General features: G+C 52.2%; 6 protein-coding genes across 6 annotated transcripts; 2 read left to right on the forward strand and 4 right to left on the reverse strand.

Annotated features, from left to right (window-relative positions):
* Positions 1–339: 339 nt before the first annotated feature.
* NEUTE1DRAFT_50677 (uncharacterized protein) lies at positions 340–1,841 on the reverse strand (the record flags this gene model as incomplete). The annotated part of the gene is made up of 3 exons (XM_009856638.1): positions 340–1,443; positions 1,520–1,579; positions 1,677–1,841. The coding sequence occupies 3 exons, from the start codon at positions 1,839–1,841 to the stop codon at positions 340–342; spliced, it is 1,329 nt and encodes a 442-aa protein (XP_009854940.1).
* A 438-nt stretch (positions 1,842–2,279) lies between these two features.
* On the forward strand, positions 2,280–3,053 carry NEUTE1DRAFT_104849 (uncharacterized protein; the record flags this gene model as incomplete). The annotated part of the gene is made up of 2 exons (XM_009857158.1): positions 2,280–2,283; positions 2,740–3,053. The coding sequence occupies 2 exons, from the start codon at positions 2,280–2,282 to the stop codon at positions 3,051–3,053; spliced, it is 318 nt and encodes a 105-aa protein (XP_009855460.1).
* A 2,772-nt stretch (positions 3,054–5,825) lies between these two features.
* On the reverse strand, positions 5,826–7,906 carry NEUTE1DRAFT_149518 (uncharacterized protein; the record flags this gene model as incomplete). The annotated part of the gene is made up of 2 exons (XM_009857159.1): positions 5,826–7,617; positions 7,680–7,906. 2 exons carry the CDS (start codon positions 7,904–7,906, stop codon positions 5,826–5,828), a joined length of 2,019 nt encoding a protein of 672 aa, XP_009855461.1.
* Positions 7,907–9,683: 1,777 nt separating this feature from the next.
* NEUTE1DRAFT_54732 (uncharacterized protein) lies at positions 9,684–11,223 on the reverse strand (the record flags this gene model as incomplete). The annotated part of the gene is made up of 3 exons (XM_009857160.1): positions 9,684–10,426; positions 10,487–10,948; positions 11,109–11,223. The coding sequence occupies 3 exons, from the start codon at positions 11,221–11,223 to the stop codon at positions 9,684–9,686; spliced, it is 1,320 nt and encodes a 439-aa protein (XP_009855462.1).
* Positions 11,224–16,323: 5,100 nt separating this feature from the next.
* Positions 16,324–16,612, forward strand: NEUTE1DRAFT_51791 (uncharacterized protein; the record flags this gene model as incomplete). Its single annotated transcript, XM_009857134.1, has 2 exons — positions 16,324–16,431; positions 16,496–16,612. The coding sequence occupies 2 exons, from the start codon at positions 16,324–16,326 to the stop codon at positions 16,610–16,612; spliced, it is 225 nt and encodes a 74-aa protein (XP_009855436.1).
* A 4,262-nt stretch (positions 16,613–20,874) lies between these two features.
* NEUTE1DRAFT_125465 (uncharacterized protein) lies at positions 20,875–24,569 on the reverse strand (the record flags this gene model as incomplete). The annotated part of the gene is made up of 4 exons (XM_009857162.1): positions 20,875–22,119; positions 22,186–22,266; positions 22,330–22,568; positions 22,646–24,569. The coding sequence occupies 4 exons, from the start codon at positions 24,567–24,569 to the stop codon at positions 20,875–20,877; spliced, it is 3,489 nt and encodes a 1,162-aa protein (XP_009855464.1).
* Between the last annotated feature and the right edge of the window lie 585 nt (positions 24,570–25,154).

Below are 25,154 nucleotides of genomic sequence, written 5' to 3' on the forward strand. Positions count from 1 at the left end.
TGCCGATAATCCAGGGATGCAAGTACCGTGGGAATGGTGTTGCTGTATCAAAGTCGAGCCGCCGGAGCAGAGTCAAGATCCAAACTTCCAGAGATGCAACTTGCAGCTCTCGAGGTTTCCGCGCACCTCTTTTTTCTCCTAGGTCTATCCGTGGATCAGATCATTATCAGGCCGAAAGTAACCGGGATCCTGGTATGAGACAATGAAACAGAAATAATAGAGAACTCCGGGTTCCGAGGTATTAGCAAAGCATTAATAACAGCCCATAAGACCTCCAACGTCTCGCGACGGGCAGGTCTAGGGCCGTCAAAGTCAAAAAGACCTGCGTGTCGCTAGCAATTAGCGGATTTGCCGGTGCCTGGCACGATCTCTGTCGTCACGTTCCTGCTCCGGGCGGCGATTGCGGTGTTGTTCCCGTTCTCGTTCCCTGGGCTCCGAGTCGCGACCGGGACTCCGGCGTGGGGCAGGTGACGGCCCGCTGTTTGCCATTTGGGCCGGTGTACTACTGTTTGACGTGGGGACCTGTGAGAGCACAGGAGGCTGATGGTTATCAAACGGGGGCTCTGGAATGTGACCGTACCCTTGCCGTGTTGGCGTTGGACCTGCGGGGGAGCCTAGATTATCAGATGAAGCCTGCGCTGGGTTCGTTGTTGCCACATTATACGCACCACCACGGCCATACAGAGGATCGGCTGAATAAGCCTGAGTGGCCGAACTTCCAGGAATCGGCGCACCATAGTACTGATCCGGGGCTGGTGGATAACCAGGGGCGCCATTGGTGGGAGTATACATTGGCCTGACAGGGGCAGCAGAAGAGATCGCAGGGTGAGGCGGCATCCTTGGAGGCTCCGACGTCACATAATTCGGCTGTGTCCGATAATCTGAGCCCATCACGTAGGAAGCTTCCTGTCCAACTTGTCCATAGCCGCCAGTCGGCATAGGAGGAGGGGCCGCCATGCCAGGGTATCTATCTCCGGTATTGGGAGGTCCGGGCGAGTACTGCGGAGCGGGAGGATTGGTCGGGTAAGGAGGGTACGCCTGGGGAGGATACTGTGCTGGAATGCCAGCAGCCTGGGGAGTATACGAAACGGGCGGATAAGTAGGAGGACCTGGCTGTGGTGGCCCTGGGTACGCATTCGGCGGAGGATAAACCGGGTTCTTGGGGGCGCTAGGCTGTGGGGGATAGTCAACATCCATGGCATTGTCCCTGGCGTAGGCATCGTAGTGTTCCTGTTCCCGTTGGCGGTTTTTCCATGTGCTGTAATCAGAGGACCCACGGTTCTGCTCGCGCTGGCCTGTGGGCGAGTTAGAGCTTCTCACAAACGTTGAGCCATTGTGCTGGCTAGAGTGTGTTGTACCTCCAGTGCCACCACCTGACCTGGACGCAGCACGTCTCTCTTGCTCCCATCGAGCAGAGTCGGCCTTTAGGTCTTGAATCATCGCCTGCAGAGCCACCTTGTTCAGCTTCAAGTCTTTGCCAACGCGCAAGCTTGTGCGCGAGCTGGCTGCGAGGACTCACCGATGTCAGATTGCGATAGGCGGTGATGAAGTAGCCTTGGGTCACACGGCCGTCTGGTGACTATGAGGCGAGCAGCTGTAAGTGACAGTTCCTCACAATACTACGCTCAAATGGGTGAGGCCGAAGAGAAAAGAAATTCTCGGTCGAAGGGGCGTACCTCGTAAGTTCCAGGGCGTACAAGTGCATCGTTTCCGAGGTATCTGCAAATGTCGGAGGTGATGACTTCGCGGTCGATACCGTCGCGGGGCACGAAGTATTCGTTCTGGCGCGCAGTCGAGGGCTGAGGGGCCTGAGCTGGCCTGTTGCCCGGTCTTGCCGCCATGGTGATTGCGGAAAGGGCGTGGTGGTGCGAAGAGCAAGACAAGAGGATGATGTAGGTCCAAAGAGATAAAAAATCGGCGATCGAAACGGCGTTGTGTATAAGAGCTATGGACGTGAGGTGAGAAAAAGGACGTTGCAAGTGCGGGCCGATGATGGGACAGCAGGCAGGGGAGAAAGAGACCGAATTTTGGGAAGAAGGGATGAACGAGAAAGAGGGGAGGCCGGGAAGAAATGGACGCCTGGCTGAGTTTAGGTTGTGCCAAAGTGGGCCGTCGTGGTTGCGTGGGTGGGATGGAAGAACTTGTGAGGCACTCCTGGCAACTTGGCTGGGCCTGGCAGAGCGGTACGTCTAGCAGGTATCCTCAACCCTGGGCTGTATGTATGTCAAGAGGTAACCGGAGCGAACAACCCGTGGACAGGCGGGAAAAAGACAGGAAAAATGGGTGAGTGGAGGTGACTACATTGGCCGGCTTACACTGTAAATCCGCGCTGAGCTTGACGACAGCGGGCCTGCAAGGGCAACACGAGTGACTCTCTGCTGGTCTGGCTCTTGTACGTAGTCTATATGTGTGCCGTACGCTGGAGAGAGTGTGTCCGCACCCCCGTCACCTCGTCCTATGTATGTAACACGTTGGGCAGGCAGTTAGACAAGGCTAATACCTAAGGGGAAGCTACACTACCCAGCCAGCCAGACCTGGCGAGCACACGAGGAACCTTTCTGTAAGGACACTGCTGCTCCGCGGTCTGTACCTGAGTTTTGTGCTTGCTGCTTGCTGGTGCAAATGCGATGCGAGCCTAGGCATCGGGTCCTCTCCTGCGTCTCTCGGCGTCTCGCTCGTCAACAGCGAGAACAGATTCGGAATGGAGAATGGGGAATGGAGAATTGTGGGTGACACTAGGCCGAACTCTGATGGAGAATGGGGCACGGAATCCGCAGGGCATCCGCAGGGCAGCAGGGGCATCTGCTGACAACGAGCACAAGCAGCAGGAACAGGAGCCAAAAAGAGCGGACGAGAAGCTGACTGACAGCAACCAGATCGGCCAGAATACGGAATGCCTTGCAGATGGGATGGGGGTTGACAGCAACTTCAAGGATAGAGTGAGGGGCTTGAGAAGGTCGGGAGGCAGCACCAGGAGGTCCCACCCAGGGTTGGTTTTCTGGATACATGGCGGTAGGGACCCGGTGTCTGCCAATGGGAGCGCGTTACGCTAATGTATCGTTGAACTTATAGTCGCCACAGCAGCGTGGCCTAAAACGACGACGACAGTACGAATGCTGAATGGTGAATGATGGCTTGGATAGATGGCAGCCATACCTGGCCAACAGGTCGGCCGAGTCATCTTTAACAGATGTGGCCAAGCACAGCCGAGCACAGCAAACCACGACGTCAAAGTGAGGCTTGATAGGAAAAGCAGTTTGTGCACATGGACAGCCAGTGAAACGATATGACAAACAGCTTATCTTATACAACCGTGCCCTCCCTTTTTTTTCCTTTCTCCTTTTCTTCACCGGCCAGGACGACCTCGGGAGAGAGGCGTGGGAGACATTGGTTGGCTCTAGGGACTCGATGTGGGCTACTGCCTTTAGGGGCTGCAGCAAGCGAAAGAGGCAGTCCTGCCAACCACTGAAAAACGACTCGAGATAGCCCAAGGACGGGGGAGGGCGGATGGAGCAATGGACGATGCCAGTGCTGATGGAAGACACAAAGGCGTACAGGCTCAGGAGAGAGAAAAAAATTGCGGTGTGAAGATTGGCAAGCGTTGGGCTGTAAGTCTGTGGAGTGGAAGGTATGCTTGAAATCGCTTCAGGTCGAAAGTCAACCTTTGCCCATTGTCGACAGGTGATAATGGAGTCGTTAACCTGCTACACTATACATTGGCGGAAAAGGTGCACTTGGTACCTAGGAGCGACCCTACTAGACGCCGTCACCTGCCAGAGTGCGCTTTGCGCCTTGAGGGATTATAGGTGTCAACAATCGGCCTTCCAGACTGGAGACCCCAGTGCCAATTACCAAGTAGTGCAAACAGTCAGAAGTCAAACCTGGTGATGAGGCTGGCGTTGTTTTTTGACTTCCATTATTGGCTGTGTGGGTTGTTGTGGAAACGCCACAATCGCACGCGGAGGTGTGGGTGCCAATTAATCAACCGCAGGCGTCAACCCTCGGTGGTAACTCGCACCAGTCAAGAAAGAAATGGACACAGAGCGCTGCCAACGCCATACATACTGTAAAGATTTTCCAGCGTCAAGGTGAACGCAAGGAAGGCCGCTGTTTTGGTAGTGGGTATTCGGTGACCCGTTTGGGCGTCAAGGGCGCAAAACATGAGCTCGACCGGGTGCGCAAAGATAAACTGAATGTGGGGACAATGAAGGCCTGACTTCAGACGGAATCAATAAAGCCATTCGTTGAGAAAATCATACCACAAATGTTGGTGTTAATTGAAGACATTTCGGATTTATACATAAGGAACAAAACGACCTCAAATGTCTACTACTGTGTGGTGCCATGAGGTCGTCTACCGACGGGCCTGGATGTCTTGCGTAGAATCGAGGCGGTCTTCGCAAAGTCACTGCCATATGGCACTCAATATTTAGGCGGCAAGCCTATGGTGATGGTTGGCAAGAGATGGACAACCAATGTGATTACATATCGAAAGCTGAAGGGTCGGGGCCAGACGCCAGACAGTGCTGGCTGATGGGCTGAAGGTGGCACATGGATGAAAGAGTCGCTTCGTCGCCGTGACATGTGTGAGTACAAGAATTCAAGAAATCATTTCGAGCATCCGACATGGTTTCCTCATACCAATGGGTCGCCGACGTCGTATGTGGAATTATGACCTATGCCCATGCCGTAGCTTCTTCCACGCGGGTTGAAATGCATTTAAGACAGATTGGGCTAGTGAAAGGCTGTGTGAAGATACTTTCTAGTGGGCTTCGTGATGGAGACGCGTTGGGGAAGCAATGGATCTGGGAACGGGCGGGTTCTGGCAACAATCGGGTATCAATGCGTCTGGAAGTCTGGAAGCCCAACCTTTCTGCAACGCCGCAAGCTGCCGCATGAGATGGGGTCTCCCCGCAGCCAATCAGCTTTGTCCGACGCTTCGGTTGGTGAGGGTGTAAGCTCGACAACAAGGCGACCGTTTGGCTCTGAGCACGCTCACTGCCCCTAGCTATCATGGCCGAATTGATCTTTTCCTCCCACATCGGCAAGTAACCCTAGTGCAGAACATGCTCCTGCGTCGTATTTTTATTTTGATGTACCAACCAAAGGGGCACATGCCGTCTCCGCCAGTTTGTCATACAGGGCCCCGATCATGACGAGCATCTGGCCGCCAAATCAGAGACAGACATTGACGACACTTTCTGTCCGTTTGTCTGGAGCTTTCTTGCTTCCGTCGTGGTTCATGTTTGCCATAACAATCTCCCGATGCTTTCGTGGAAGTCCCTTAAACTTACAAGTCTCTCAGTGACCTGTCAGGAAATCGAGCAGCAACACTCACGAGCTCAACTCGTTGCGCGCAGATTGAAGTTTTATCTTCCGGGGGGGGGGGGCGGTTCCAACGAGTATAGGAGCTTGATAGCCTCCCCATAAATTCGGCTGCCATGTAGCAAGAAAATGTGCTTCACGAGATTTTCGGAAGTGAGACTGCCGACCCGTTACCACCCATTAACTGCCAGAAGGGAATCGTGGATCTGTGCAAGCATTGATTGGTTTGTCCCTGGATTCTCGGTCACCGCCAGAACGCAGACTTTGGTGAGATGCCGTAGTCAATCCCGTCGCGCAGCTGAAGACGAACACCTGCAGCGAATCTGAAGAGCAAACCGTCCTCCACAAAGACTGCATGTGCAATCTTGAATAGCTCGGTCAGAGGCACCTTTTGATATCAAGCGTCGTGTTGTGGATTCATGCATTGAATTCTCCACCTGTGCGCTCATGTCACTTTGCCGGTTTCAGGGCATCGTGTCATGAAAATCACGATAGTCTGTTCAACCGAACTTGAGTTTGCTTTGCCCGCGCTCGACCTTCTTCGGTCTACCTTGTCGCTTCGGCGTCGTGCTTGTGGATTTTGGATTGCCGGCACGCGAGCTAGACGCTGATGGCTGATTGACGAATGTCTGGCTGACACGTTCTTGTTCTTGGAGCTCTTTGGCAAAATGCCAGTCCTGATGGCTTTGCAGTTCCTCGGGGCTATCGAGGCTGGCGTTGCATCGCGAGCACGTCAATGTGATGATTGGGCCGGGTTCTGATTCAGACTTCCCGTTATATACCTCATCGCCTTTGCCCACCCCCTCTGAACCGGCCGGCTCACCTGACATGACCTCCTCTTTCAGTGTGCCCAACCTTTGACCGCTTTGACCACTGATGGCCGTATCGTCGGAGCCCAACCCAGAATTAGCGCCGTGGGATAACTCTCTCTTTGCGAAAAACCGTTCTATCCCGCCGTTATCCAGGCGCCTTCGCTTCTCTGCCGGGCGGATCTCGATTTCAGAGTCAACCGTCGCTGTCCCTGACGCCATCTTGCTTGCCTGGGCCTCCTCGCCCTTCAACAAGAAAGCGCCGATGCCCATGTTTCCAGTAACACCATCCTCAAATCCTCCAACGCTAAGGCCGAGGTTGGAACATGGCCAAACTTGACCCTCGGAAACAATCTGGCTTAACAGGTTCCTGGCCAGCTCTAGCAAACTCTCTTCGTCGAGCTTACGGCCTTGAGGGATAGGACCCTGACGTGACCGGGTTTGAGTACCGTGACGGTGATGAAGATTGATGGTCTTAGGCCTCCGCTTGTTTTCCAAAACGCCTTCTTCGACCAACCGGGAAAAAATGTCAGCGGCAAAAATGCGCAGCCATCTAACAGCCTGCTCGAAGGAGGTTATACTGGGACGGAAGGACTTGGCCGACAGCATTGACTTGATGTGGACGCGCGGGTTTACCTCGCTGGTATCGATCCCACGCACGGTGTTGTAGACCCAAACGCCTGTGTCATCGCCTAGCTTCGATTTTAGCTGCTCCACCGAAGCACTGAGCAAGTCTTTGACCGTGTCTGTGTGAAACATCTGACTGATTTGTTCGCCCAGCTTGCCGCCAAGGTTCCGCATCTTTGTGAACTTGAAGTCGGACAGAAAATGTTGAATTGAACGATTCCGAAGCACCGTCTGTTGGTTGGGCTTTCGGTAGGCCGAGCCCAACTTGCTCAACAGCTTATTACAGGCTACACCTGCGGAGCACGTGTATCCAAGCTTATCTTTGATGGCTATCCGCACCTTGCGCACAATTTCCGAGCCTATAAGAATAGCCACGTCGTCCCAGTCCGGATCCTCAAGTTCAGCATTTTCGTCTGGCAGGTCTACCAGCGCATCAGCCTGCCAGTCGAGAGCGGTGATGGATGGCATGGGCAGCATCTCGGTCGGGTCATCGTATGGGGGAGGGTTGGCAAGCTCGGGAAAACGTTCGATCAGGATAGTGTGCACCTGTGCCGAGAGGTCCATAAACAGCTCATCGATGCTCGCTTTCTCCACCTTTTGAAGATGAGGTGGGAGTTCTTCCTTGATGATAGCCAGAATCTTACGGGATTCAAGTCGGTAAGGGTCTAAGGACACTTTGTGCGTCGCCATGTTGGCCGCGGCATCCGGGTGGTAATCCCACTTGGCATCGCCTTCTCTCCATGTTGCAACGTGTTGGTGTATAAGATCCGGGCAGAGCTTTTTTGCTTCCGACACGTTGCAATGCCGGCCGATGCCAAAGCTACGAGCAGGATAGTTGACTGCAATCAATCCCTGCCTATACAAGGTCAGTTTGACGTCAGAGAATGCCCAATGGGCACGATTGGAGACTGGGTTTACCATTGCTGAACGGCAACGGGCTTGTCGTCTGGTATCCCTAGTCGCACCATTTCTACCTGAGCGTAGAAGCAATCGAGATCCAGGTGAGCGATGACCCTGAGCGGACACGAAGTACTCGAGGCAGCGAGTTGCTGGATGTGACGATACGTGAACCGTGAACGCTTCATGCCGGGAGCGCCCGCGGGAGACAAGTCGCGAAAGGACTGCATATGGGGCGGTGACGACATGGCAGCGTATGGGCGGAATGGACAGCCAAGGGTGTCGTCATTTTCATTCGGTCGGGCGGGCTATGAAGACGGGCCGGCTACGGCAGTCAGAGTCGTGGTGATCGCGGATGGCCGAGAGACGTTCATCGGTGACGGAGGCGCATGAAGACGGCGTCGCGACGGGTGGTTGTGAGAGTGCCGAAGTCACGTCGAACGGAGCAAAAGCGCGCTAAGGTAAGGTGGGAATCGCCGCGTAGTCCAGTGTCCAGACTGCCCTGTGGAAACTGTTTGGAAGCTGACAGGATCGGAGGAAGTTCGAGCCGGGAGGTCCCCCACAGCGGGTAACTCGATAGGTACATCCGCGCCTATCAGTGATGAGATCCCCACGTGCGGGAGTCCCACCCTGCAGGTCACGACTCTGCTGTGCCAACTCCAGTTAGCTAGAGGTGGTAAATGATGGGGACGGTTAATGGTAAATGATCATCGAAATGAAATGCAGAGCCGCGAAGTCATCCCGCGTTTTAGCCCAACCCTTCAGTCCAAAAGGGCCCCTTCCCGCATATGCGAGATACACTAGACATGTACACCTGACCTGAAGTTGATGTGGCAGAACAGAACGGTCCACAATACAGTATTCTGCCCAAACACGACAATGCCTACATCGCCTAGTAAGGCGCGGGCGGGGGCAGGGGGGAAGGCGGGTTACATGAACGGATCCTATCGATGTTGCGTTCAAGATATCTAATGTATTGTTGTAGGGACTTGCGCGCGGGGATACCTAGGCACCTTGCCGACTGCTCTTGTCTTGGTAAACTCGAAGTCCTGGGCTACCATCACGTATCAACACCACCTCACGGCATCACGACGACAGGGATCTCAACCAGTTATACTATGCCGAAGTCGCGGCTAGAAGTATGTGCTTTGAACATACAATCGTCTACAAGCAAATGCGCATGGTCCATCACACGTTCGATGAGCGACGTTAGTCCTGCCCTGGAGAAAGAACGAACGAGATACTACAGACAAATGATCTCTGATACTCATCTCTACGCAACCTGAGAATGGGGAACTTGAACCCAAATGACAACTCACCACCTGCATACATACTGAGTTACCATATGTTCCACACGTGGGGGTTATACGATGCAATGAACCCTACGATACCACCAGTTCGCACGATGCATCATTTTCTGTTATCATCGGTTATCACTCGTCCTCTAGATTGCACTCGGATTTCCTTCGGTTGGTCTATCAGAGTTCCACTGGGGTTGCATCACGCTATTGAGATCAAGTACGCAGGGCTTACCATATTGGAGTCGGTAAGGTAGGAATCAAGCAGCGGCACTGCATGATTGCAATTGCAACAAGCGCTATGCTTCTGATCTTTACGTTCAACGATATCGAACTTCCACTTTGCATAATATGGGTAGCAACAAGGACTGTGCTCGGCCGGCTAGAAAAAAATGATTCGTGTGGATAGAGAGGGTAATGTCACTGCAGAGATTTCCACAAAGGGGAGTCTCCTGGGAAGTTGTATAGAAACAGTACCTGACTTCGTTGGTGAAAGGAAGAAAGAGCCTCGAAACACTACCTGCTCATACCCGGAGAAATAGCAGTTCGACACCATACATGAGTGCCGACCGTAAGCCAGCATTAAAGTATCTAATCAAAAGTAAAAGAAACATGACCGCCGGGCCCTTCGCTGAGCGCCGGCAAAAGTCCAGAAACCAAAATAGTATGGTAAATAGAGAGCGTAGACAAATGGAAGGGGGTATCTAGATTAATAAGTTGAAGTTGATCACAAGTTGGCCGACCCATGGGCCCGGTCCTGTGATCCCTGCTCCTGCTTCTTTTGTTTCCTCTCCTTGGCCTGTGATTTCGACGACAACTCTTTCTTCGATGTGGTAAACCCCTTCTCGTCGTCGGTTAGGTGCGGAAGCCTGAACCTTTCTCGCACTCGCAGATATATGGGGCCCATTTCGTAGAAGCTCTCATTGTTCTCGTACGTTGCGCAAGGTGAGTCCTTGAGGGGCAGTAGCCAGTCAATGATGCTGTTGCCCATGACGGATTTCCAGTTTCGATAGAAGCCTAGATCCCACGGGTTCTCGCCCAGCTCGGTTTTCACGACAGCAAAGGTGCGCGTTGCGAGCATATCCCTCTCATTGGCCACGCCTCTTGCACCGACGTCTCCAGGTAATGGAGTGGCCAAGTCTCCGGATTTCGATATCGGATATGTGACGACCTTGTACTTTTCACAAGATTGGATGCCTCTCGGGACCCGAATGGCGAGGTTATGTACGAAGTTTTTGGACTTGAGGTAGTCGATGTTTGTCATGTTCTGCAGCGCATATCGCGCGGAAGTGATGAACATGGTTACGGCAAAAAATCCCAGAAGGCCGGATAAAGCCAATATGGCGACCACAAAACCATCAAGGCCGTGACCGGTATGAAGTCGTTGTCTCGTGCAAACAGCGCAAGCAGTGATAACTACTATGGAGCAAAGCGATGCGTAAAACGTGAACTGGATGAAGTACTTAAACGCTGCGCACCAGAATTAGCCGAGTCCGCCATCAGATACATCGATGATTTCTTTCCACTTACACGTCTCACCCACGATTCCCCCAACCCACGGGCAATAGTGATCCATCTTCTTGACGCATCGATCGATTTCACTGCAGTGATGCGCCCTGTCTGGCTTCCAGGTGCAACAACTGTGACACCATCGCGGCTTTCCGTCTGATTCGCAGAGAAAAACGTCTTTGCTGTAAAAGGACTCGAGCCCAGGGCTATCAGGGTCATCGTCTGGCCCGACATTACTGTAGGCGTTGGCCTCTATATCGCCGGTCTGTTTATGCTTGTGCCGTCGCCAACTTGGTTTCTCTTTTTCTTCTTTTTCCAACCGCCATATCGCTCGCTGCCCGAGGGGAACAACGCCGGGGTTTAGTTGAATAACCAGGAATAATCGTATATAGGTCAAAAGCATGAACGTGAAAGTGACGAGGTAGAAGACGAGGAATGCGATCGCAGCGCTGGGTTGTTGACTCCTATGGAGGAAGTGATCCACTGTGAAAGGGTTCCGGTCAGTGGAAAAGCTCCGCGTCAGACGGACTTGCAGGAGCTCCACATCTGTCGGGGAGGGAACATGCTGGGTGACATCACACGGGGACAGAGAGCAGTTGTTGAAGTGGAAGTTGGAGATTGGGGAAAACAACCAGGGACGTACCGCAGACTCTCTTGGCCGTGGTGTATGTTGTCAGACCGAAACAGACGGCTAGAAAAACAGGCATAAATCGCGTCACCCATCTCGTCTCGGACCGGCGCGCTCGAACGGAACTCATTTCGTCCCCAACCCTCGAGGCATGGAATGTGGTGTTGTCGTAGCGCAATGGGATATATGGGTCGAAAGTCAGCGATCAGGGTCGTCGGTGGCGCTTCGGACGAACGAGGTACGGGTTGGGGCGTTTATTCGCTTATACGCAGGCTAGTGCATCAGGCTGCTGATGATGTGGAATGAAAGGTGTCAATCGCAATGGTCGGTCGGCAGGAGGAGTTGGCGCGGCGGGATGACAGAAAGCGGACGGAGGGCGATATTTCAGGAGGCAAGTGGAATACCGCCTGCTCATATGAGAATCGCCGTCGTTCGGAGGGGACCGCAGCGTTTAGTTACGACGCCGTATGTTGGTCGCTGCCGTTGGTCTGGACAGATCTCGCGACGGCGTCCAAGGATGCGCTCAAAGATGAAATGCCATAAGTTAGATCGGAGGTTTGCTTCGGTTGGACAATGCAAGACATTGGATCATCCAGTCTTTCAACGCACATCTGTTGGAACCGGTTTGGAAACCTGCCCTGGCCCCTGGCCGCAGCGGGGAGATCAGCCCCGTAGGGGCCCGTCCAGTGCCTGCGCAAGAGCCGGGGACCCACACCGTTGGTCGCAGATTGAGGGCACTGGGGGCCCAAACCGGAAATGGTAAGTTAAGGTACCTTACCTACACCTACCTCTATGTATTAGTTACTTAGCTTCAGCGCCATCACCTACAGCGAGCATGACCTTCCACTTCATGTCAGTAACGACTAGGTAGGTTTACTTCATGTTGAAGAAAACGGAGAGGAAGTACTCTTGAGATTCACAGAATCACAAGTGTGCACTGATCCATTGAGTGAGTCCAAGGGATAACGGTGGTAATTAGCGTAACAACGCCCGGCATGCTCATGGAACAACAACTGAAGTGCCGTTTACAGTTAAGCATTCCGGCCAATATCAACGCACCAGATAATGAGAGTAAAGAGCTGCCATGGCCCAATTGCAAAATTGGCATCTACAAGGCATCGTGGCTGTTGGTTCTGCCAGGGCCTCAGCGTAGGCAGACACCAACTGTTACGGGTGGTATGTCTTAGGTTGAAAACAATTTAGGAGGTTGGCTCGCAACAGCAACCTGAATCCTCGACATACCTAGGTGGATACAGATGTTAAGTTGGTGTTTAGACGGCTTGTAAAGTTGAAGCTCTATTCAAGACCTTTGAAGGTAACATGCGTTTGGCCCTAATGGTCGAAGATGACCAAGTTTAGCCAACATCCCGAATCCACTCAATGAGTTCGGGCTCGGCTTGGCAAGAGTAGTGGTTTGTAACCATTCATTGAGAATAGTAACTCGGCTAAAGCGATGAAGAGAGTTAGCAACTTCTTAACCGAACATTTTGGCAAAACTACTTTAGTTCTGATGACCAACGGGAGGAAACGTGAGAACACGGACCATCCGTTCGTCTTCAAAGGCCAATCCAACATTATGCACTGGGCAGTCTGGACAAGGTGTCAAAGCTTCTGTTTATCATGTAATCATTAGTTCCCCGCGAGACGCGCGGCTCCGTGTTGTTACCGAATTCACCAGGGAGCTGCTGAGAGTCATTGCAACCCAGCGGTGAAATTCGTCGAATGTATACTCGTCAAGGCAGCATCCAGCCAGTGGTTATCGAGAGTCCTGTGGCAAGATGAAGTCCATATGGTCTTTGACCTGACGCCTTACCCATTACCTGTCGAGATTTCGGTATTCCTTCGAGTGTCGGTTATAATGTTGAACAGAACGGCCATATATTTTCTTCATGGCCCTCATTGAGGTCTAGGAGAGCCCCATGTCTTCGACATGTTTCAGTATACAACATCCCCTTTGGTCGCCGCGCTACCGAATGGGGTAACATGTGTTGAAAGGGGGGCAGTAGTTGCAGCTCTAGGCTGTTTTGTAAGTGGCTCCATATGATTGTCTTCAGATCATGAGAGAAAACATGAGATCTTATGCCCGAGGCAACATGGAAATCAGGCACTTTCCGCAGAGCCTCAAATTGAGAAAGAGCCTCATAATGTATAAAATTGAAAGTTGGGTCATAGCAAGGGTGACCTTTGGGACAGCAGAATCTCGACAACTAGAAAGGAAATAAACTCATAATCATAAGAAATACAGTCGCCCACCGCCACACATCTAATAGACTAAGGGGTGACAGTATTTTTCGACTCTTACTGTACCTCCCAAGGTAAGTTGTTCACCTTGCCATCGAGAACCATCTACTAAAAAGACTTAGTAGCCACATTCGGGGCTCGAACAGGGTCATCTTGCCGAAAAACGAAAAGTCAGAAGGAAATAGCTTACCTGAAGCCAGTCCAAGCTGGGATTGCTTGCCTCCCGTTGATTATACCGTAATCTTACTTCAGGCCTGAATGTCCGGTCGATCTGTTCGTCGACAACAAGTAAGTTGGTCCATGAAGCGGTTTACTGTGACAAGGAATTATGCCTGCGCCGAATTTCCGTCTCAAGTCGTGGCTAAGGGATTCTTTAGGATGCAAGTATGAAACTCAACTACTTGTCGTCTCTTCCTCATTTCCTTCCACAACTGCTCTCTCATCGGGGTAGCTTCTTGCCCTCAACCAGGGTCTGTCATTGAAACCACTCGTCATCTGTGGTCACGACCCGAAGCAGCGAGTATGGACCAACCGATTAGGTAAACGAAACCATTCATCTGTTGTGGTCAGTTTCTCCCTTTTTTGTCGCAGAAAACTCACCATTTGTTTGCCTTGTTCTCTTCGCAGACTATTTCTTATCAAGTGTCCTTCCGCTTATAAGCATAGAGAGTATGAGACATGGGGTGAAGTCCAACACCCAACGAATGGGTACCATCGACATGCGCTCAATTACCGCGGCCTGACCTGTTCAATCGAGACGAAGTGTCGGGGCCGACGTCCGTTATGGTCACTTGATCTTTCCTTGTCGCAATTCGAGTCCGACCATGACACAAGAGGTATCCGATTTGAGGGCAAGGCCCTAGCCGGCATATGCCTTATCCACAATGTTCGTCGAGAATATCACAGAAGACAGTCTTCCATGGTAGTGCGAGGGCATGTATGCCTCTTTTGCTCAAATGATGGGCAGCCCGCATGGCTTCCATGAGGCAGTTGAAAGTCATCCGAAGACATGGGGTGTCATTTGTTGGTGCTACAGTAGCCATTCTTTGATCCCGGTATGTTCTTTACGGTCGATACCCTCCAATAACTGAATCTTTGTCGTCACGGAGCCGGAGAGTCACAGAGTTACCCGCGGAGCCGCAATTTGTACCTCTGCTCGCTCACTATTGAGTCGGCGGAATGCAGCGCTGGTCGGAGGGTAATGGGCGAAGAGGGGGAAGTAACGTTCAAGTAAGGCAGAAGTGTGCGGTTGTGGCTGGTATTAGCAGGAAGGAGTATGGTTGCGCTGGAGCCGGGCTCACTGTCTGGGCAGGTGGTAGGTCCGGTCAGCACTGCCCTCTGGTTACATGCGCAGGTTGGGTATTGCAGGCGGTCATCTGCCAACGGAGGAAAAGCGAAACGAGCAATTCGCAGAATTGACGCGCTCGCGTCAGGAGTGGTGTGCCGGTGGCACGGCAGGGTTATGATGAAATCGAGAAATTTGGTCGGTGAGGATGGACGATTCGGACGTATAGAATGATGATGGCGGGCAATGGGAAGCTCGTGGCAGTGTTGAAGAGTCTAGGAGAAAAGTGCAGATTCTGCACTCACTTACCTCAAGGCAGAAAGGGCGAACGAGATGTCATGGCACCACCGCCAGGGCCTTTGCGCCGTTGACTGGATGACGGAAGGCCGCACGAAACTTTTGACACAGCTGAGCCAAGGTATGTAACGTCCTGTATTGTATTCAGTCTGTTTCTGAAATAGATGTATTATTCACATGTATGCAAGGTCTAGACCTAAGCTGAATGCGGTATGTACCTACACATGCAGTACGAGTGTACTTTCCCACGTGTCGGTATGCAGAGCCGCATGCCGTCGCTCACGGTCACGGGGGTGGGGGTAGAGGTCTGCATCTCCAAGGCTTCCCTTACCCAGTCCAAAAAGAAAAGATTGAATTAACGTCGTTGACTGAATAAAACCAGGTTTTGTTTCTTTTGTTTCGACTACAAAGCCAAGAACTTCATCACATCACTTCCGCCGACGTCAATCCGACCCCACGCCGGCAACACCGACAAGTGAGCCGGCAGGGATGTCGAGGACAAGAGACTGTCTACTCTTCAGATTCAGGCGTGAAGGGATTTCCTCTCGAGACCGGCAGTCTGGCTCTGGAAGTTACCAATATACCTTACTTTTTGGGGCAAGTCGGCTCGGCATCTCTTACCTTACCACCGGAATTTGTTACGGCTGCTCGTTGTGTACGGGCTCTACGCCGGCACACAATCGTCTCTACGTTGCTTTTTACTTGCGTCGCCTGGGATTTCATTACACTGACCGAGAACTGTTCCATAAGCCTAACGACGGCTCAACGATCACCAATGGTTGTCCAATCTGGTGGATTCGAACAAACTGTTTTCCATGGAATGACGGACAGGCCGCTCGTTAGTATGAGTCCTTGCCTTGAGCAAGTGGCAGAGCCCAGGAGTGGAGACACTTCACCGGGACTACACTGCCAACGACCGTCGATGTCGTCTTTGTACCATCTGAGAGCACTATGCTCCCATATCAGATCCTCAAACACCCAATCGTCCTGTGGGTATGGCCGTCATGGAAATTCCACAGCGCAAGGCGTACCGGTGTTACTTGTTCACTGGTCCCGAAGCCTCTGAGGTTGAATGGATTCCATGGCTTAGTTTAGAATAAGGCATTTGGAGATTTGACGTGAGTGTTTGTGCCTGTCCATTTGCGACTCTTGTGGGCAATGGATGAGTATAATATCCATCATGACTTCCCTTTATCGAGTCACCATTCCCATATAGCTTTCATCATTATCATCCTCACCCTTCAGTGTTCTCTCTGTGAATCCTCAAGACATACAAAGAACATCTTCTACCAAGTTCAAAGCCAGTTCACGCTGTGGTCTTCCCAAAATTCTGATCCTCTCACCTCCAATCCCTTCAAGACACTGGCTTCCCCCTTCACATTCACTCAACAATCACACTTCGACAAGATGGGCAGACACTCGACTTCTTCTTCCAGCAAGACCTCCAGCTCCTCTGGAGGCAAGCACAGTGGTGCTCCAGGATCTGGCTCAAAGACCAAAACCGTCTGGTACTGCGTAAGTGGTGATCCCTGGTACGCCCGTCTGTGAAGCGCCGGCTTTTAACAGCTTGTTCATATAGAGCTCCTGTCGCTTTGGGCCTCTTAACATTGATATCGATGAATATTGCCCCGACTGCCAACATAGACGTTGCTCATCTTGCACGGTCACTACCATCGAATATAACCCCGGCAGATGAGGATCTGATGCTCAATAGCGCATGACTGTTTTAAATACAACAAGTCACAGGTCATATGAAGAAAGGATTACACGACGATACGGGCTTCTGTTGCAACACTCTTTTACACCATCTGCTAGAATCTGGGTTTTGTCCTTCTATTTCTTTTGTTTTTTCTTTCTCTTGCACGGCTCAGAGCGAGACTCTGAGGGCGATTATCAGGAAGTTCAATGGTCCGGATCACAGTACCAATGCTGGAAAAGGATGGATAAACGGTGGCTCAGGCCCACGGAAAAGCGAGTTCAGAGCGAGGAGTTAGAACTGCCTTTTGCTTATCTACAAACGTTTCATTCAGTCTGTCATACATATGTAAATACAGCGTCGCTGATCGTGGAAGTAACTATACATGTATTGTGACCTACACCCCTCACTAAAAGCTCCCTAAAGCCCAGTGATCTCTTCTAGGTTAAACTAAACAGTATTGCATGCTCCCTGGTTAGCAGTCCCTACAATTACCAGAGTTCCAGAGATCTAGGTCACTTAGATTTCCTCAGCCTGTGGTGCTTCCCCCCTCCCTCCCACCCCCCGATTCTGCCCCTTAAAAACTCAAAACAAATAAAAGAAAAGGAACTGGCATCAACGTTAGTTTCCTCTCAAGTTATTTACCGAGTTCAGATAGATAGTTCGAAACTTCGCTACATCCCAGCATCCAAGTGTAAGCCCCCTATAGAACCATATTCTACGGGATCTCCATCCAGCAAATCGACTGAAACAACCTTTTACATGACATGCATACTTAGGTTGCTGCTGTGCATCGCGGCTCACCCAGAATGACACATTAGGTAGGGACTGCAGTGCTGCACAAATGTGTCACAGTGTCGCTGCAACCCACCAAACACCACGGGCATCACCAACACTCATGCCGTGTGTGTGAACTACACATGAAGCATCTACCTTTGCAACCTACGTCTACTGGATAGCGCGCCAATCCACACTATAGTTAGAAGTGTTACAAGCACATCATGGCTACCATGTTGCTTGGGGTATCACACCTGCATGCAGGACATTGCATTTTGGCTGCAGATTACTACTGGTCGTTATGTCGGTCATCCTGGACCCTTAGAGGTACGCAACACCTTATCCGAAAGACATCTCTCATGGACTGAAACTTTGAATAGACATACAGTACCTGAAGAGAGAAAGAGAGGGAGTCGGCCCCATGTTATTCGTTCCCTTGGATAAGTGGTGACGTGCCTAATTCACTTTCAACAACCCACCGTTACATGGAATAGCGGCGCAGCACACCACCCTCTCTCTCTCCCCGCGCTTGTTTCCTGAGCACATGAGACACGTTTTTCATCTCACCCAACGGCCCCACCTAGAGGTACCGTACCGTCAATTCTCTTGCTGTTGTCGTTTTTGTTGTTGTGTCTGAGAGGGGTAACTTCCCCACTATCCAAACATGTAGGTAGCACGTGGGTAGGTACGTATGTTGATAATTTACTCTCTCTGGCCTTTTCTTCTTGTGTGTTGATCTTGATTTTCTGGACCGCTGCTGCCACCGACGCAAATCACACATCTCATTGATCCAGTTCCAGCTCAGCATGGATTAAATGGGTTGGGTTGAGCATGTTGCCAAGACTGGCAATGTCAAAAATGTGCTTTTGGTTCCTGCTAATCCATGACAGCCGCTTTGGATTGATACTAGGCGCATTGCCGCGTTCCGCGCGGGCGACGCCGCCAGCCTCACGGCACTTGTTGAGGTGCGGTATGATGAGGCTATTCCTACGCTGCAGCACCTCACCCTCCCTCTTTCCAGCCTTCCTCGCATCCACCCTCTCGGTTTCCGATTTGAGTTAAAATGTGCATGGTAGGGTATGGGAGTGGACAAGATAAACCATGATGCTTTATTGTCTCATGCAACGTGCTGCTCTTGGGCAACCCTTGAGGTAGCGCAGCAGTAAGGGAAGGGTCTGTTGATCTATTGGCACCGGCTTCATGCCGGCGAGCCTTGCTGGTGATAGTGATAGGCGCGGCGATGGCTGCTGCGTGGCGGTGACCGGCGGACGGGGTCGGGTGTTGAAACGTTGACACCCTTCGACGCCGACGACGACAACGACAAAACCGGCCAGGTGCGATAGAAACTGACTGATTGACCTGTCAGTGCGTGAGGCTGGCTAAATCCAGTGACACATAGTAGGGTAGTCGGTCGTCTACCCGACACCAAATGAGGTTATCGATATTTCTGTCCCTGTCCCGGAATCACGGTTTTCGGCGGCGCCGAGGTATGTCTACCCCTGCTTGGATGACGATGCCTAGCATAGCGTACTCTGACGCCAAGGAAGATGATGTTCTCCCAGGAACTGCCAAAGCGGAAAGCTGATCCTGTTGCGTTTACATATTCGGAGGTGAGATCCTGATTCTGAGAAGGTGTGGGGGGATTAGGCGCGAGGGTTGGAGTCCCTGGGGAGGTGCTGTGGGATTTGATTAGTAGCCTTGCTCAAGCCTTGTCATGTCTTTCTCCGCGGGGTTGCGAGAGTTTGCGGGGAAGGGAAGGAAAGGAAAGGAAAGGGAGGGGAGGATGAGCTGAAGGTGGTGCTTGATACTTGATAGGATCGGGAGTGTCCAATCACATTCCTGCCCGTTGGCTGAGCGGAGAGATACGGGGCAATCTCATGGAAAAGAAATCGATTCAGCACAGGTTGTCAAGCTGAGGCTGGTAGCTACCTTGATAGGACCAACGTGCCAACGTGCCTGATGAATTCGGCCATGTCCGGACATCCATGTGAGGTTATTGGCCGCAACAGCGCCAAAGTGCCATGACGCAGGAGACGACGTTGCAAAGGTGAAAACTGAACATTGCCATCCGTCTCGACGATGGCAGACGCGGGATGACAAGATGGGAAAGCGGGCACACGTGTACAGCGGAGTCCATGTGGTCCTTTCCACCATTCTTGTGGAGACGTACCCGTCCCGTCTTGACCGTGACGGGATCAGGACCTGATGAAGAGCCGAGCGGACACTGGGTGGGTCTGGCCTATTCCCACCTTCCGTTGCTGTAATCCCACCGTCTATTGGTTGCTTGAATCAGGTGGGGTTGCGGGCAGAAGCGAGAGCCCCACTCCAGCGTCGGTGAGGTTCCGAATTTCCACTTCCACAGAAGAATCGAAAAAAAGGAGAAGGTGTGGAAAATTTACGCTGCCGTCTTAGTGGCCATTGGGCCCTGGCAATCCACACTCACCGAAGCCCGGTATTTTTGTGTAATGATTAGTGTAGCGCAAACCGCAGCCAGTAGCGCTGTGGGATCTGTTGAGGTTCTAGACAGCAAAATTATAATTCGAAATTTCCATGATTGAAAAGAGTAGGTAGGCTTTGAAAGCAGACGATATCAAGCCACCAAAAATTCCCACTTCTTCCCGGCCGATTATTATAATCTTTGATGGAAAAGGTAAATTCTCACGATCTGCACGTTGGAAACTGGTACCGGACTTTGTAATATACATTCTTTGGCAGTCTCCCCTAAACTGCCCGTCGACCTTGCGAGGTACGCAAGGCTTACGGACTAAGTGGTATTTTGTACCATTGACTACGTTAGACTCTCCGAGTATGTTACGGGAACACTATACTGTTTGATGTATAGGGAGGTCGCAGTACTGAACTGCGCCTAATGAGGCCGCGGAGTTGATATTGAGAGGTGCGGGAGATCGACGTCATGGCACGTACCATACCCTTTGAACAGCACAAATGTGAGTACAACATGATCATCATTTTTCAAAGAAAGGAAGACTGGCGGAACGTCCTTGGCATCAAGAAAACCCGCTGTTGATTTCTGCCTGAGTTGGTTCCTCATGCTAGGTTGTTGTAAGAATTCTCGAACCAATGATGAGCCCGCTTCTTCCTTCCCAGTCAGCGTGAATTCCAGCTCATTGTATTTTCTAGATGCAAACCAACACCTCTCAGCCTGAATGAGGGAGCTAGAAACTACAAGCAACCAAGTGACGCCAGGAGGAGAAGGGGGGAAAAATATGAACGAATCATGTAAAAGCCAAACGCCCGTTTTATGACTACAAGGACCAAAAGACACCACACGTCCATAAGATACCACAAAAAGGACATCAGAGCCAAGTAACCAAGCCAAACTCACAACTCCTGTATCTTTAGCCACACTCCCCAAAGCCTGAAATGTCTCTGAATCTTACACGCCGTCCTCCAATGACACCGAGTGCCCGTTACAACACATCCCGATCAAAGAACAGTATACGAACTGCCCAGCCTAATTCCCTTTACTCGACCAATTCCGGAGCGGCATTTTCATCCTGGCCATCAGCCGCCTTACTAACGAGGCGAATCTTGGTCGCACCCTTAGTGCTGACAGATCCCTTGCCAGACTTTGATGTCGCAGGCTTGGCCACGGACTTGCCCGTCTTCTTAGCAACGGTCAGCTTTGGCATCGCCTTGCCCGGTCTTGTGACCTTCCCCTTCGTGATAGCCTTGCGCGGTTTCACGATCTTGGTGGTGGCTGCCGTAGACTTGGCCGCCGGATCGGCAGTATCCTTGATCTTGACAGGTGATTTCCTGGCTTTTCTGAAGAGGGATGATACGTTTTTTACGCCCGAGTCGCGCACTTTCCAAGAGGGGGCGCGTTTCCTTGCAGAAGAAGATGATGGTACATCAAAAATCGAGCCGTCGTCTCCCTCTGCAATAGTAGGAGTGTTTTGGACAGCGTCCGCCATCTTCTTTGCCCTGGGCGTATTCTTGGGAGTTACCCTGGCTGTCTTGGAAGCTTTGTTTCCTACCTCCTCTTCAGCCCCCGCCGTTCCTGCCGCTGTGATAGAGCCGGCTGCATCAGCTGCGACTATGGTCAAGCTGGAACCCTTTGACGGAGCTTTCAGCGTGATCGTCTTGCTCTTCGCGGCGGCGCCCTTCTTGGAATAGGATTTGACAACTCTCGTCGTCGCAATGCTGACTTTCCGAGTAAATGTCTTGGTGGTCTTCGCCGAAGCGACCTTGGACTTGGCGCTGACAGACACCTTGGAGACCTTTCGCGACACGAATGTTGGAGCTCCCTTTGCTGCATCTTCGGTCGCTTTGCCGGCTTGGGCGTTACCCACCTTCAATTTCTTGGGTGACCTCCCCTCGCCCTCTACAACATTCTCTATCCCGTTGGCTAGGAGCTCTTGGAGCTTCCTTTTAGCAGCCTTTTTCTTGCCTTTGACCTCTGCCTTTGGAGGCTTGGGCGGCTTCACTTCCTTAGGTTTGGGCCCAAGGACACCTCGACAGTTGGGCGCACCGCACAAACACTTCTGCACGTTCTTAGCGGAGAAGGGGTCGAAGTTGTAGTCGTACGTTAGCTCCTCGCCGGTTTGAATGGGGCGGTCACCCGCAAAAAGCGCCATTCTCGGCTGCCCAGAGACGATCCATTTGATCATGCGACAATTAGGGGAGCATGAATGATTGACGAACCGCGCGATACTACCGGTGGTTGCGTCAATAATCATGTTTTGGTCGAATGACATAAGATAGTAACACTATGATGAATGTCAGTGATAAGAGCTTTGCGGGGCAATGACAGAACAATCCCGGGGAAAACTCACCTCGTTGTTCTTGTACTCCTCATTCATTCGACGTTCACACTCCTCGTCGGTGATGATTTCGCCCGTGTACTCCATAATGATCTGATGCGGTTCAAAGCAGCGGTTGCTACGCACACCATATCCTCTGTCTTCGGTCTTGAAGACCTCAACGCCTATGCGGTAACGACCTCCTTTCTTGGTTCTTTCCGTGAGCATCTGGAAAGCCCGGTTTTGGCAGAACTCCTTGCCGACGTTGCAGTTGGTATCATCGCACTCGTACAGCATAACACGATTCTGGCAGTCTTGTGCGCATCCGTCTTCAGGCGTACATACACACTTGGACGCAAAATCCTCGAAGTGAGGGGTCTTCTTCCATATCGCCGCGGCCTGGCCAATAAAACGGTCTAGAAAATGGCACAGATAGGTTAGCCATCAAACACTCAAATCGCAATCAGACGTTCCCGTCTCATAATATACTCACTTTTTGTCATGGTGCGGTATGCCGCGGGCTTGGGCTGTCCGGGAGGCAATGGGTGGCAGACATCAAACGGCAGCTTGAAATCACGACCTGCGATGAGCAGCCGCAATCCATTGAAAATCGGCAGTGGAAGGACCTTGTTCGGTGGGCCACTCTTCGCGAGTTCTGGGATATTCAAGAGCCTCTTCCTCTCTTGCGTAGTAAGGCTTTTGGTAACGTCCTCGGGCGCTTGCTGGCCAGCGTAGAGACCCTTATTAAGCCACTTCTTGACGCGCTTTTGCTTGACAGCTGGACGAGAAGAGTCGGTGTTCATCGGAGCCTCTGGTTCCACCGTCTTATCCTTCCTATCTTCGCGCACTGTAGCTGTGCTGCTGTCGACCTTGGCCTTCTTCTTTGCTGGTGCAGTGGGCTCCTTCTCCTCAGTTACGTTGACATACTTTCCGTTGCTCCATACAGAGTATCGAATCGGACGCGTGTCAATACCAACGAATTCGTTAGTATCTCGCAAGCGTTTCAGCTCGCGTGGGACACGAGATAGAGCAGGCTCAGCTGTTTTGGCTTTTTTGCCCGATGCCGGTGTGATCAATGGCAAGATAGGGTCTTCAACGGGCACGCCCGAATGACGCGTCGCTCTGCGCGTGGCAGGGACTAGAGCTGAGGCTTTGATCGTTTCAGCTTTTGTTGCCTTGCCTCTCGTTGTTTTGGTACCCTTCGCTTTGACTGCTTTGACTTGGCTGGCTGTGCTCGTGTGTACATCTCCAGTTGTTTCTGCTGGAACATCTTCCCATGCACCTGTTTGTATATCTTCGGTGCCGCTTGGTTCCGCTTCTTTTTCGATGCCGCGTTCAGCTTCTTTCTCGACATTGGGTACGGCTTCCTTGGGGGAGCTTGTTACGGCTTCATCGACAGTGTTCGTCCCAACTTTTTCGGCAGTGGCCGGCTCGGCTGTCTCGACGAGGGCTGTCCTGGCTGCTTTGCCGATGTTTGTCACGGTGTGTTTCTTGGGTCTCCCGACGGGCCTCTTGACTACGTCCTTCTCGGTTGCCTTGGCTCCCCTCGTGTCAGGCTTTCTGGTTGCGCTCGGTGCGATCGCGAGGATATGGTCGGGAACATCGACTGGCAGGGCGGGAATCAGCGTGCCGCAGGTGTCGAGGTTTATGTCTTGTGCGGTATCGGCTTTTGTCGTCGAGCTCAGTTCGGCCGTTGTTGTGGAAAGTTCAAGCGGCGCTTCATGCACCAACGCGTCGAGACTCTCATGATTCACGCGATTTTCCTCGGCTGGGGCGTCGGGTGCTTCAGCGGCGCCATTTTTGTCGGGACTAGCTGCGAATTCGGGAAATGTGGGCTCGGGGGCTGCGGGCGCGTGGACGGGCGGGATGGTGAGCGTGTCGGCGGGCGCGTTCGAATCGGGCTTGTCGGTTTCCTGGGTTGCTGGTTGACTGGATGGTACGTCTGCGGCAGGGTTTTCTGGAGTTCCGCCCTGAGCGGCCAGCTGAGCAGCCTGCTCAGCTTCGAGAGCCTGTTGGGCCAGTAGAGCCTGTAGTTTTCTACCTTTCGGTTTTCGCTTCTTCTGGAGAACAATGTCACCTTTCGAGGCGCGTTTGCCATGCACATAAGTGCCGATCAATCTCGCGAGGTTGTATACTGGGGCGTTGTTGCCTCGTGCACGGCGCGGAAATCGACCTGTTGTGTCGGGGGCAGGCTGTTGAGCGGGCAATGAGGGGTCCGCAGGCGGTTGGGGAACCACAACAATGGCGTCTGGTTGGGGCTCTGTTATCCCCTGGCCAGCCCCTTGTTGTTCTTGTTGCAACTGTTGGCGAGCTTGGTTTTGCTGTTCGTTCTCTAGCAAAGGGATGGCACTCTCTAGACTGGGTACGGAAACGATATCTGGTTTGCCACTAACATCGGCATCAGAGATCTGCGACATGTTATCCGGCGAGACCGTGGTTGGCGGTGTCGAGCTCAACGACACCGGCGCATTTGAAGACGCATCGATGGACGCATCAGTAGGCGCGCTCACGGCGCTCACGAAGCTCGAGTCTGAACTGAGAAGCCCCCGAGCCAGCTCAGCGATTGCCACAATTGCCGCCATTGCCGCGGTTTCGCGAGGCGACCAACGCGCCAAGTGAGTGAGCCTTGGGCTGCCGGGTTAGATAGTAACAGAAAAAGTTACCGGACGCTACTGTTTTCCGGGAGTGGTAGTGGTTGGAGATGCGGAGCGCGGCGGGCGCGTGGCAAACTCGACCGGCTCCACGGTGAGATTGCTTGGCCCAACGGCGAGGGAGGCCCACGCAGCAAAAGGTCAACCAACTGGCGCAGATGCAGGATCACAAGCCGACGCGGTGCAATGGCTGTCTTTTTCACTGTGGGTTTCGGAGGGAGGCGGTTTCGAAAGACAAGCGACAGACGGGCAAGAGAAACGAACAGTCCAACTGGTGCATAGGTAGGTTCGGATGGACAGAAGAACCGGGAATGTGATGTGTCGCTGAAGAAAGATCTGCGGGTTAAGCCA

The sequence above is a fragment of the Neurospora tetrasperma genome, assembly GCF_000213175.1.
Source record: "Neurospora tetrasperma FGSC 2508 unplaced genomic scaffold NEUTE1scaffold_81, whole genome shotgun sequence".
Classification (NCBI taxonomy): domain Eukaryota; kingdom Fungi; phylum Ascomycota; class Sordariomycetes; order Sordariales; family Sordariaceae; genus Neurospora; species Neurospora tetrasperma.